This window comes from Branchiostoma belcheri, unplaced genomic scaffold (assembly GCF_001625305.1).
Source record: "Branchiostoma belcheri isolate BF01 breed outbred unplaced genomic scaffold, Haploidv18h27 scaffold9, whole genome shotgun sequence".
Taxonomy (NCBI): domain Eukaryota; kingdom Metazoa; phylum Chordata; class Leptocardii; order Amphioxiformes; family Branchiostomatidae; genus Branchiostoma; species Branchiostoma belcheri.
In genome coordinates this window covers 674160-686875 of record NW_017804575.1, presented here as the reverse complement: position 1 = coordinate 686875, position 12716 = coordinate 674160, and the positions used below count along the sequence as shown (strand labels likewise).

At 42.5% G+C, this 12716-nt stretch overlaps 3 protein-coding genes across 3 annotated transcripts; 2 read left to right on the top strand and 1 right to left on the bottom strand.

Moving 5' to 3' along the window:
* Positions 1 to 31: 31 nt before the first annotated feature.
* Positions 32 to 2027, bottom strand: LOC109487855 (methyltransferase-like protein 7A). Its single transcript, XM_019791956.1, has 2 exons — positions 1452 to 2027; positions 32 to 318 (listed from the first exon to the last, which is right to left on the bottom strand). The coding sequence occupies exons 1-2, from the start codon at positions 1938 to 1940 to the stop codon at positions 82 to 84; spliced, it is 726 nt and encodes a 241-aa protein (XP_019647515.1). The 5' UTR covers positions 1941 to 2027; the 3' UTR covers positions 32 to 81.
* A 154-nt stretch (positions 2028 to 2181) lies between these two features.
* On the top strand, positions 2182 to 5962 carry LOC109487854 (methyltransferase-like protein 7A). Its single transcript, XM_019791955.1, has 4 exons — positions 2182 to 2308; positions 3323 to 3702; positions 4598 to 4741; positions 5610 to 5962. Exons 2-4 carry the CDS (start codon positions 3337 to 3339, stop codon positions 5841 to 5843), a joined length of 744 nt encoding a protein of 247 aa, XP_019647514.1. The 5' UTR covers positions 2182 to 2308; positions 3323 to 3336; the 3' UTR covers positions 5844 to 5962.
* A 999-nt stretch (positions 5963 to 6961) lies between these two features.
* LOC109487853 (hydroxysteroid 11-beta-dehydrogenase 1-like protein) lies at positions 6962 to 12420 on the top strand. Its single transcript, XM_019791954.1, has 6 exons — positions 6962 to 7129; positions 8342 to 8472; positions 9163 to 9274; positions 9749 to 9964; positions 10986 to 11152; positions 12134 to 12420. The coding sequence occupies exons 1-6, from the start codon at positions 7042 to 7044 to the stop codon at positions 12326 to 12328; spliced, it is 909 nt and encodes a 302-aa protein (XP_019647513.1). The 5' UTR covers positions 6962 to 7041; the 3' UTR covers positions 12329 to 12420.
* Positions 12421 to 12716: the final 296 nt, after the last annotated feature.

The window sequence follows — 12716 nt, the reverse complement described above, 5'->3', positions numbered from 1 at the left end:
TGGCAAATAGATATACTGTCTGGCTAGTTTGATACTGTATTTTGCAGCCATCAAAACATCTGCTTGGAGATTAGTTTTCGACTACTTCGTAGCAGTTCCCATAAGATGAGGTGCAATAAGAGCCATCCTGATTGGTGCGTCAAACTTTTGATAGTCGACTTGTGAGAAGCCTGCCGTGTCCAGGTGTTTCCACAGTTCAGATCTGACAGTACAACCGTCAGACAGGTACGGCCAGACCACGTCTACCCAGTTCTGTATGGAGTATGCCCAGGTATCGGGGGCGGCACGAACATGTTCCATGTAGTAGAACTTGCCTCCCTAGAGTTGAAACAGAGAAAATTTAGAAGAACTTTATTGCATGACAATTATACATGGTACAATGTACTACATAAAGAGAGTAACAAACAATAAAATAAATTGTTGAATAAGACCTAATGTCGAATAAAACCTAACATATCTATCATATTTCATATAGTGTTACAATCGTACTAGTAGTAGTTTCATGTAAAAGAAAAAAGTTGTGATGAAAGTTTAGTGGAAAAAAGTGGTTACACCAGAGCTTGGCACAGGTGGGAAGGGTGAAGGACTTACTACCACATCGGCAGAGAATAGCCGTAGTCAACGCCTTAATAATCCCACATATAGACTACTGCTGCTCCGTATGGGGAAACACAACACAGAACAACATACGAAGACTACAGGTGGTCCAGAACAGGGCAGCAAGGCTAGCTCTTGGTTATGATCGGGATGCACATGTGGACACCATGCTGAAGACATTAGGATGGCTGACTGTCAGGGACAGAATCCAACAGAGAAGCCTTGTCACATTTAAACGTATCATGCTCACCAAACAACCAAAGGCCTTGTACGACAAAATCACATTCCAATCTGAGATCCACAAGTACAGCACACGTTCAACCAGCACAAACAAAATCAGACTACCAAAACCAAAATCAAACTCTCAGAAAAAGCGCTTTATGTACAGGATGTCACACACGTGGAATAACATAGGCAACTAGCAAAGTACTGGATTGTAAATAGTGAATTTGTGTAAAGTTTGCCATGTACTGTTAATTTTGTAATGTTTTTGTACGTTTGTAATATATGTATGTAAATATGAATGTGTAGACCACAGGAAGAATAGCCTCTTATGAGGCTAATTGTGGATCTGAATAAAACTGAAAAAAAAAAAAACTGAAAAAAACTAATGATTTGGTCCGCCATCTTGGATTTTGACCAATGACGTCATGAAATTAGCATGAATTATGCATATTTAATTCTAGAAATTACACAACGCCCCCCCCCCAAGAAAACTGTTAACTTAAAAAGTAGATCGATTATCAAAGGTGCTTTGTATGTGATGGCGGCTGAGAGTGAGAAGCTAATTTAAAAACAAAATATCATAAGATATTACAATCTACAATAGGTTTCAATTTTTGTCCCATACTCACTGGTTTCAGAACCCTCTTAATTTCGGCCAGCACTTTCACCTGGTCAGCCACGGAGCACATGACCAGCGTACACACGGCGACGTCCACCGAGCAGTCAGGTACCCCCGCCATCTCCTCCCCGGCCGCGATCACAAAATCCTGCAGCTTCACCTCTCCAAACTCCTCCGCGTTCTTCATCAAATACTTATCGAACTCCGGGTTGGGATCCACGGCGATGACTGACGTCCCCGCCGGGTAAAACTTGAAGTTCGCCCCGGCACCGACCCCGATCTCCAAGACGGTTAGATCCCCGGTATGATGCGTCTTCATGTCTTCGAAGAGTTTCTCCTTAAATGGGGACATCTTCTTGTTGTACGACTTCGCTATACGTGACAGAATATATGCGTAGACCTTTCTGTATATGAGACGAAAGACAGCCTTTCCTGGTTGAGTCGAGAGAGCGGCAACTAGAATCAAAACGAAGGCGAGAATCCACCAGACTACCGCCATGTTGACAAGCCGGCTAACCTAGGGTTTCCTAGAGGTCGTTGACCTTTTCCCTCTCACCTGAACTGTTGTGGGGCCCGTAGAGCGTAGACGGACCGCTCTATTATATATTATATCAAACAACGTAGAGCGTAGTTCGCCGTTTTAATTCTACGTAATGCGTTGTAGCTACCCGGAATTTATCGTAAAATATAATGGGGATCCTTCTTGAATTCAGCATAATACGTAGGGCTCTCTTAAAATTTAGCCGGTAGAGCGTTTTCGGGACCCCCCACGCAGGCCTTCTCTTGTGTCTGACTGTGCGGTTCTGGGCAGTGCTCGACTTCCGGATCAGGTTTCGTACGGTCCGCTTTGTAATATTGTGATAACAGGTGAGATTTAGATTTTAGTAGTGCTTGATTGCGGTAACTGTACCTGACAAGCCTGGGTTAATTAACGATTTTTAGAGAAAAGGGCTTGCGGGCCCCCTTATAATTAGACTATGATCTAACGGTATAGACTGACATTTGATTGAATACTACTACATTTTTCTGTTATGAATTCAATAACTAAGGACGCACGTATAACATACACGAAAGCACATAAACACTAATGGTGGTTTTTGTTTTGTGAGAGTGTTTACGATATTGTATTTTTTAATATAATTTATTGGAACATTTTTGTGCTGCCACTGAATGACGTTTTTCAGTTCAAGAATGTGTACCAACATTGGTAAATATTTAACAATGCCACAGTGCACATAATGTCATGGGATCAAACCATGATAATGTTAGGGAGAAACTTGAATGCCTCGCCACTATGTCAATATGTGTGAACTTTTAACCCAGTTGTTATGTAGCTTCATTGTGCATTTATATGGTTTAGTTTCATAGACACGTTTAGAGAATAAGCAAAAATAAATACGTATAGTGTAATACTGATCGCATATTAAAGTCATTTGAAATCTCTTCATTAAAAACATTAGGAAAAGAACAAATTCGGTGGAAAACGTGGCAATAAAAAAAAAGAGCGAATTGAATTGAATTGAATTGAAGTGGGTTTGATCTCTTTTTAGCAGAGGAATATGAAATGGGAAGATAAATGTACTGGAATGTATTAACAGAAGGAAAGTTTTTGAAGGCTGGTTAAATGCATAAAACTGACAGAAATACAAAATACCAGATGTTTACTTGAATGTATTTCACTCCTATTTTGTTACATAAATTTAATTTCACAATAACTTTACAATGTAAACAAAGTATGGTATCTACTGGTACATAACTATAGATATATAAAGGCAAATACTGAGGCAAATATATAAAAGGGTGTGTAATATATAGGATGAGAACGGGCTTTTGCAATCAGTGGAGGGATTTCTAACGTCTGGCATTCTCCGTAATTTACAGGAAGGCCAGCCACTATGGCGTCTTTGCTCCGCCGTTTGGCCCGCCCGGCCGTTCTGTTACCTGTAGGCGTTCCACTTGGCCTCTACACCTTCGCCAAACTCAACCCTGACGCGGCAACAGCTTACTACAAGCGCGCCTTCGCCTGGGGCTGCGCCAGATCCATGGACTTCAGCGAGAAGAAGCTAACAGAACTGAAGCAGGACGTCTTTGCTGGTCTTAGGGAACAGGGCACGGGTGCTTTACAAGTTTTGGAGATCGGGGTTGGAGGTGGAAACAACTTTAGATACTATCCTCCGGGAACCTCCGTCATCGCCGTGGACCCAAACCCTCACTTTGACCAGTACCTGAAAGAAAACTCGGACAAGTACCCAGATGTCAAGGTCAGAGCTTTATTATTCTCTGTTTCTTCTTCTCCAAGCAAATAAGGTCAATGACCTGAGCCAGGCGTCTGTGACCATGGTAACTAGTGTTGCTTTACATCATGTTGCAACTTCATATCGCAGAAGGGATTTACACTCCTGTCCCCATATATATAAATGTGTTTGAGTAAGAGCAGGTCATACGTGAAGGTAAACATCATGCATTTGCTCTGCAACTGTTACCGTTCTAGTTTTTTTTTTATATTTGCTTCGCCTGACTTGCAAGTTTGACAGTTTCCTTTCATACTCATAGAATAAGATTGAAAATTCAGTTTATTTATTTATTTTCCGTCCGATTTTTATCCAGGGTTGCCCAGCTCAGTGGCTAACACTGCTTTAGATATAGAGTGGGATCCTGCATCATGCCATGGAGTTAAAATCGATTTTAACTCCATGATCATACATATACTGTAGATAGAAAAAAATTAATGAAAATGATCACATGTACATGTAAAACTGGTAAACCTCTCCCAAAGACAAACATAGACTTTTTCAATCTACTTATGTCATGCCCTGCCCCTACGTACTTAGGCCAATATATATATATGTAGTGCATTACAAAAGAGAGAAAGTATTGTAACAGATAGCAGCTAACTCACATCATGTCATACACTGTTTACGTTCACATTCCTGTAGTAATACTAGTAGTCTCTTAGAATAGACTTGATTGTATTGATCACATTGTTATTGATGCCATACATTGTACCATGTATACTGTCGAGCAATAAAGTTCATTCATTCATACATAGATAAAACAGGTAGAATACATATTGTCACAGTTGTCTGTTATGATTTCATAAGATATCATAAACTTCTGCAGTAAATCAAATAACGTGTTGATTTTGATCTTCACCAGGTGACGAAGTTCATAGTTGCGGGTGCAGAGGACATGTCTGGCGTGGCGGAGGGATCTGTAGACGCTGTGGTGTGTACTTTGGTCCTGTGCTCCGTCCAAGACATGGACGCCTCAATCCGAGAGGTCAAGAGAGTTCTCAAACCGGTAAACATAATGTATTTGCTTTGCAAATGTTACCTTTCTAGTGTTTTGTATATTTTCCTGTGTGTTAGAACGGACCCATGGCCAGGAAGAATAGCTACTGTCATGTACATGTATGCTAAGTGTGGATCCTAATAAACTCAAACTGAAAGATGAATAACATTAGAGATAGATTATACAAATATAGCCTACATTCTAACCAAAGATTCAACTTCTAAATTTGATTAGATTCTGTATATTATTAACAAAGTGTATCTCGACACGACAACGGACAGTTTATATGCTTGGTGTATTCTCTATACCAGCCATGACGAAAAAATTACTTCCACTTCAAAAGAACGCCACAGTGACGTCATTATCTTTGGAGTTACAGACCAGAGGGGGAGGCAGGATTGTCGTGTTTTCTTGAATTTAAAAAAAAGGAGAAGAAACCACTCGGAATTCGTCCCCTTCCTCCAAATTGACGGGCCTCTAACATTATCGTGAACTATGAAGCAAGTTTGAACTGTAATGTTCAACACAAGAAAATGGACTCACCCAAATTTTCGACTGTACAACTCCAGTCTTTGTCAAGGAATGAACAATCCACCGCTTCCGTGACGTCACACAGATAACACACGTGACTCAATGAGCAGTGGATCATAGGTTGCATAAAGTCTGTGGCGCCCCCCGTCTCTGTTGAGGGATGGTACTGGAGTTGTACAGTCGAAAATTTGGGTGAGTCCATTTTCTTGTGTTGGACATTACAGTTTAAACTTGCTTCATAACGACTTCTACCAACACAGATGAACTTTCAAGATATTATCGTGAACTGTTTCATATTCGATTTTGGCATATGCAGTTTGACCATGACTTTCATCTCCTCACTCAGGGCGGAAAGTTCTACTACCTGGAGCACGTCCGCCACCCGACCAATGGGCGGGCACAGTTCATGCAGGACCTCCTCACGCCCGTGTTCCGGGTTCTGTCCGACGGCTGCCACGTCAACAGGGAGACCTGGAAACACCTGGAGGGTGCCGGGTTCACAGAGGTCAAGTACAGGATAGAGGGGAACCTCAGGCCCAAGTTCATGACGCAGATTCTGTACGGCACGGCTACCAAATAAATATCAAAAATAGAATTGTTTAAACATATTATGACATCCAAGCACTACGATGTAAATGAAAAACTATGTAAATTTGTCCATACATGTTTTAACAAGAATTCGGAGATCTCAAACCTCCATGAAATATAATGAGTTTTTGTAAATGTTTTTACACGGTACACTACACTGCAGTACAGAACAAAATAACACAGGTTTCTGTCCTAAAATAGGTCAGGCTGTCAACTCAGTACATGTAGTCTATTCCCGAGGGAGAACATCATCAATCAAACCTGGTATAGGCGCGCTGTCTGACCACACGTGTTTTGCGCTAGAGGAAGTCTTTAACCGGCACATCTGTTTTCCCTCAAAATACAAAAGTTCTGCTGCAGTACCAAGGTCAGCCACCAGGAGGCCCATATTTGACCATGACCTTCGGCTTCCTAAGACCTACCAGTATACCAAATATCATCACAATCCATGAAGGCGTTCTGAAATTATGCTGACTACAAATGTGCGGAAACACAAACACACAGACACACAGACAGACACACACAGAGACACGCCAAAAACAATACCTCCATTAATTTTTCATGGAGGTAATAATTATGTCTCAGCCGTCACTTTTCTTATGCCAATTCGACCAAGGAGCTGTAGATGCTCCCAAGACTACGACCGAAATACGATAACTAAGATTTTGAACCTTCTCCCCAAAAAAAAGATTCTTAAAAGATTTAAGAATTAAGATTAAAGAAGCTTCATATTGAGTAAGAGTAAATCGTACAAAGCAGCTGAAAAATTAACAAATAGATGCCATATGTGCAAAAAAAAAAACGGAAAACGATGCGCTTATGTCATAGAATACCAAAATCAATTTCAAAGGCAAAGTAGAAAATGCGAAAAAAATGAAAATAGTCTTGTTGTTTGTCTCTCGTGTACTCGTGTAGTAGATGTCATAACAAAAGCAAGTTTTTTTTTTTTGCTAGACTTTTTTTATTCGCACGCTCGCATCAAATTTGGGGTTCCGACTGGATGTCATCCATATAATCAAATTAATATGGCCTAAATAGCCTGACCGGCATACTGGGAACGAGATTGACGCGGAAGTGCTTCTGTGTATATGACCCCTGACCTGCTGGTGTACATGTGTGTAACGCTTGTAACCGTTTGCTCTACTCTTAGCTGTATACAGATCTAGTACCGTACCATATCATATCATATTATGTCCCGTCTAGCGTGGGCCAGTCTTGTGGTAGTGTTGGTGGCTGTGGGAATCGGCGTCTACTGGAACTACGATGGCTACGACCCAGGTAAGAATTTCCGCTTGTCATGTTCGCTTGCTTACACCGACACTTGCCCGATGCCCAGGCGGGCTGCTAACCTCTTCCTCCCGGCGATACTGCCTCCAGGGAACCGTTCACCTGCTACAGTCTGTCCTCATTAGACTAAATAGTAAGTCTACCTGAGTTAGACTTAGATTTCAGGCTGTTTGCTTAAAAGGTACACACGCCATGAGGCCAGCTCCTTGGCTACAGGGCCAACATTACATCATGTACAATATTGCTTTGGTGGGTGCGGCTGTCATGGTACACTGGTAAAATGTCCTTCGGGTCATGTGAGCCCCCGAGCCGAGGAGCTAGCATGTGTAGACTAGTCTCCACCAGACTCCTTTGCAGGCTAAATAAATAGTAGAAATCGGCCTAAAGGGGGATTTAATATTGGCCAGAGGGGTTTGCCGGCTAGAGAGGGCCCAGTTGCCGTGCACTGTGTAGGCCCTGGAGCCGGGGAGCTGATATACAAATGTAGGTAGGCCCCAGTAGGCCCTAAAGCCGAGGAGCTAGCCTGTGTAGACCTGGAGCCGAGGTGCTGGCCTGTGTATGCCTTGGAGCTGGCCCATGTAGCCCCTGCAGCCGAGGAGCTGGCCTGTATGGACCCTAAAATCAGTCTAACACATGTTGCAGTTTGTTTACTACTGACTACTGTGACCTTTCGTACGTTTAACCCTGACCTAAATGGTTTAATACATTGTACATGGGGTGGAACTCACCAATTATGTTACTGAGCAGATACCACTACATGAATTAGGTTTGACCATATGGAAGGCTATCGTTAAATACACTAAAGCAAGGAGTCGTAAAAGTATTTCAACAACAATATATCTTCTGCAAGACTGTGACAAGACAACAATGGTGTGACCCGAGCTCTGACAACAGCTGACAACAGTAAAGTAAAACAAATCCTACTTTGACTTGATTTTGTCATGTATTCATCCGCTCTGGGCAGGCAGAACCTCGTCACTGGACCAAATTTTTTAAAGAAAAAAAAAGGATTTTTAAAGATATTAACAAGGGACGACAATTTTGGAGCCTCTACTTCGCAACGCAATATAGTGACTTCTACCCTCCTGACAAACTCTTGTAAGCAACGCGTCACAAATACTACATAGTCACAGTGTTGTGGCTACAGTTTTGTATTTAGGAGACATGCAGCGTAGATACAAAGCGACGTCTATGTTTTTCCAGAGACAATACGCGGTGCAACAGTCGTCATCACTGGCTGCAGTACTGGTATCGGCGAAGAGATGGCGTACCAGTACGCCCGACTGGGAGCAAAGATCCTCATCACAGCCAGGAGGGAGAACAGGCTGAAGGAGGTGAAAATGATATGCCGTTGATGGCTTAGCGATAAAGATGCTGATGTTTGCGTCATGTCATCGAAAATAGATGGAAAGCCGAAGTTCTAACCATTTGGCATGTTACCTGCGGGGAAGGAGATATCCTTCCGCGAGAGGGTACTGTTTTCGGTCATGTTTCTGTGTTCGCAGCTGTAACTCATTGTGGGTTTGACGGATTTCTTTGACTTTGGTATATGATTATTTATTGGGCTCCAGATGATGCGGGTTTTCTCTTATAGCTGTTATATATATATATTTGTATTTCACAGGTATTGAAATCATATAATTGCTGTATGTGGGGTGGTATTAGCCTCCTTCGCAGTCTTGTTGGGCGTCGGCGTTATTTTTTTCTGTGAGCGACGCGAGTAATATACCGCCGAGTTTTTGCCGCGGAGAGAAGGTTGGAGCACGAAACCTTCTCTCCGCGGCAAAAACTCCCTCGGCAGCAAATCGTCCCTCGCGGCGGCATATTACTCGCGTCGCTCAGAGAAAAAATAACGCCGACGCCCAACAAGACTGCGAAGGAGGCTAGGGTGGTATCGTCTATCAAGTTGTTGTGAACGTTACGGGTTATATACTTATTTGTGGTTTATTTGAAATCTCAGATTTCCTTTCCCTCCAGATAACGTTTTATTCTCGAGATTGACTTGCAATGACATTTCTTTTCAGGTCGTAGCGAAAGCGAAGTCCCTGGGTGCCCAGGAGGCGCACTACGTGGCCGGGGACATGGGGAAGGCGGAGGACTGTGAGAGAACCATTCAAGTAGCCAAGGAGAAATTCGGTAGGGCTAACAAAGTGGACGTCAAAAGTGACAGCTATTCTATGATTAGATCGTAACCGAAATACACTGAGTATGCTATAGAGAATGATAAACTATAACAAGAATTCCACGATCTCATACCTTCGCGTAGATCACGAGATATCAAAACCGAAAGTTCTGCTGCAGTACCTAGGAAAGCCGCCAGGGGCCCCAAAATCTAATCATTTCTAGGTCTCATAAAGACCTACCCACCTACCAAGTTTCATTCCAATCCATCCACTGCTTCTCGAGTTATCTTGCTAAACCACACACACAAACACACACAAACACACATACCCACACACAGACAAACGCTACTGAAAACATAACCTTCTTGGCGAAGGTAAAAATAAAGATATACATGGAAACAGACACATGCACACACACACACACACAAATACACACACACGCACACATGCCATAGTAGTCATTTTTAGTTTAATTTCTTTTTTTTAGGACGTCTTGACTATCTTGTCCTGAACCACGAAGGGTCAAGTGTCAAGAATATCCACGAGTACTTTGGGACAAAGTCTTGGCTGGAGGACCCTGATATGGACTTCTTCGTGGACTACATGAAAATCAACGTCGTCGCTTACGTCCGGCTGGCCTCCCTGGCACTGCCTCTGCTGAAGGAGAGCAAAGGACACATCATTGTTATGTCGGCTTTCATTGGTAAATATATGTTTACTACCTTCCCAAAAGGAAAACATGTTGTTTTTGCCCCGTTTCTTTTTCTCCCGTTCCATTCCAAACAAATAAGTTCAATGACCTGGACCAGACGGTTGTCACCATGGTAACTCAAGGGGTTGGATTACATTGATTTAGCAAATTGGCAGGGCAGACCTCCAGGGGGTGGTTGCCATATATGGTTTCCAGGGAATACATTATGTAGCAAGCTGGCAAGGTGAGCTGGAGGAACTGGTCACCGTATATATGTATGTGTTTGAGCAAGAATAAGAATAAGCAGAGAAGCAGTACTATTTTTTTTTTTTGGCCACATATAGAACTTGCAAAGGTAAACATTTTCTTTGCCAGTGTTTCTAGTTTTACTGTACATTCGTTTTACATCATTGCCATCGCCATCTCCTTTTCCATCGCTTCATCTTTCATCTGTATCGCGTGTATCTCTGTAGTTAGCGTCCTGCCCCTGGACCATGAAGTCATGAGTTCGAATCCTGACTCTGTCGGTCAGCCGACTTGCACGCTACTGGAAATGGTGACAGTCCTTAAGACGTGATCCACTGTTCATTCTACTTGTCAAAAAACGCTACAGGAATTTTCCCGGTACAATATAAACTTGAAAATACTGTACATAACACCTGGGCCTGATCTTCAAAATGGTCTCTAGTTTGCCATATATTTTTCCAAACTTTGATCGCTTATTCTCTTAAAAACATATTGTTTTTACTCAGTTTCTTCCTCCTCCTCTTCTGTTCCAAACACTAACCTCTGACCTGGCCAATGACATGATTTGTTGACGTCTGTCACCATGGTGACTGGTGTTGGGTTACATAATGTTGCAATTTCATGGTCTGCTCTACTGCTGTCACCATATACTCGTAGTACATGCATATGTATGTGAATGTGTTTGAGTAAAAATTAACAGGGCAGACCATGTCCGAAGGTAAACATTATGCATTTGCTTTGCAAATGTTACTTCTCTAGACGTTTGAATGTTTTTGTTTTTCTGTAGGGAAAGTTCCGTTTCCGAACATAACCTGGGGCGTGACGGTGAAGTTCGCCCTTGACGGGTTCTTCAGCTCCCTCCGTGTGGAACTGATGAAGGCTGGACAGGACGTGTCCGTCACACTGCCGATACTCGGCATGATAAGAACCCCAGCGGCGCAAGAAATGATGCAGGTAGCTACTTATTCATTCGTTTAGGCCACACCGCCTTAATTTTATGGATGACATCCGCTGAAGACCTCCAAACTATTGCGCGCGGGTGAATAAAAAAAATCCGGCCAAAAATAAAAATGCTACTAAAGCACAGGAATACAAAGCTGGTATTGTGAATTTGCGGCAGTACTTAGCGACGTATACGACAAGCCGGCACATGCTGGCTTTTTGCGGAATTAATGAATTGGCACTGTACGTAAGTACTGAGTTCTTGAGTCGTGGAACTTCGGTAGCCTGGGTGCCCAGCTCCGTATTGATCTGGTGTTAAGTGTATCGCTGTTGGGGTTGGTTCTCTTCGGGGCTGCAAAAGCTCTTGCCCGCCCGACCCAGCTAGGTTTCCCGGAAGGTTGTGCATGACTGGATCGGACACCACAAAAGCATAACAAGGCATTTCATTTATTTTTAAACCAAGAAGTAAAAGAAGGACGATCTCCTAGGTGCAGTTCCAATAAGTTCTGCATGAGGGCACCTACAACCTCCTGAGGCCCTAGGGGTTTGTTGCAAAGAGCACTTCTGCCGATTCTATCGCTATATTCTTGAAATTTTATACTGACATGTACCACAATTACACAAGAATTCGGAGACCTCTTACCGCTATGAAATATATGAGTTTTTGTAAATGTTTTTTTATTTGTCTCATTGACTATGGAAATAAGGTAGTAATTAGCATAATCTAGTTTAATTTCTAAATTCAAATGACAATATTTTTCGTGTAAAATTCCTCTCCTTTGTCATACTTCATTTCAACAACATGTCCTCAATAATTATGCAAATGACTTCAACATTAACATAATATATGCATAGTGGTGTTAACCTTTAAGTAACTTACACATGTCACAAGGTATAAAATTCCCATCATTCACCAATAAGAAGTCACAGAATTTTCACATTAATTAAGGCATTCCTCCACCCAAGAAGTAAAAGAAAAACGGTTTCTTGCAGAAAACGGAGAAGGGACGGGAGTTGCTGAAGATGGCCGAAAATGTTAACGATACAGCCCTGGCCATCATCCGGGGAGGGGCCACCCGAGCCCGGGAGGTGTACTACCCGGCCTACATGTGCTGGACTCTGACCAAACTCAGGGCCATAGCTCCTGCCTTAGTCGACTACATCGTCATGAATATGGGAGACTTTTAATGACTATCATGAAAGTTCATCTGTGTTGGTAGTAATCATAGTAAAACGTTGAACTTTATTCCAACACACAGTTTACAGAGATCAAATTTTCAGCGACCACTGTCGCCTTTATCAACCAAAGTGAAGCTAGCCGGCGTTACAGCCTTCGATTCGTAGCCGGCGTTTCAGCCGGCGTTTCGCCGCTAGATGGAACATAGCAACTGATTCGGGTACCGATTCGAAAACCCAAAAAATCAGTAATTTAGCCAAAAAATATTGGCAGGTGAACTTGAAAAAGCGTTATGATAGCTTAGTACATCACAAGTCTACTACAAGTTTCAGATTTTACCTGCCGGATTTAATTAGGCCGTTGACAGCGGGCCTAATTAGGCATAAGAGATATGTGTAC

Coding starts and splice junctions, on each gene's coding strand:
- LOC109487854 (XM_019791955.1), top strand. CDS start 3,337: ATGGCGTCTTTGCTCCGCCGTTTGGCCCGCCCGGCCGTTCTGTTACCT. Junction 3,703..4,597: donor ACAAGTACCCAGATGTCAAG/GTCAGAGCTTTA, acceptor GATCTTCACCAG/GTGACGAAGTTCATAGTTGC. Junction 4,742..5,609: donor TCAAGAGAGTTCTCAAACCG/GTAAACATAATG, acceptor CTCCTCACTCAG/GGCGGAAAGTTCTACTACCT.
- LOC109487855 (XM_019791956.1), bottom strand. CDS start 1,940: ATGGCGGTAGTCTGGTGGATTCTCGCCTTCGTTTTGATTCTAGTTGCC. Junction 319..1,451: donor TTAAGAGGGTTCTGAAACCA/GTGAGTATGGGA, acceptor TTTCAACTCTAG/GGAGGCAAGTTCTACTACAT.
- LOC109487853 (XM_019791954.1), top strand. CDS start 7,042: ATGTCCCGTCTAGCGTGGGCCAGTCTTGTGGTAGTGTTGGTGGCTGTG. Junction 7,130..8,341: donor CTACGATGGCTACGACCCAG/GTAAGAATTTCC, acceptor ATGTTTTTCCAG/AGACAATACGCGGTGCAACA. Junction 8,473..9,162: donor GGGAGAACAGGCTGAAGGAG/GTGAAAATGATA, acceptor ATTTCTTTTCAG/GTCGTAGCGAAAGCGAAGTC.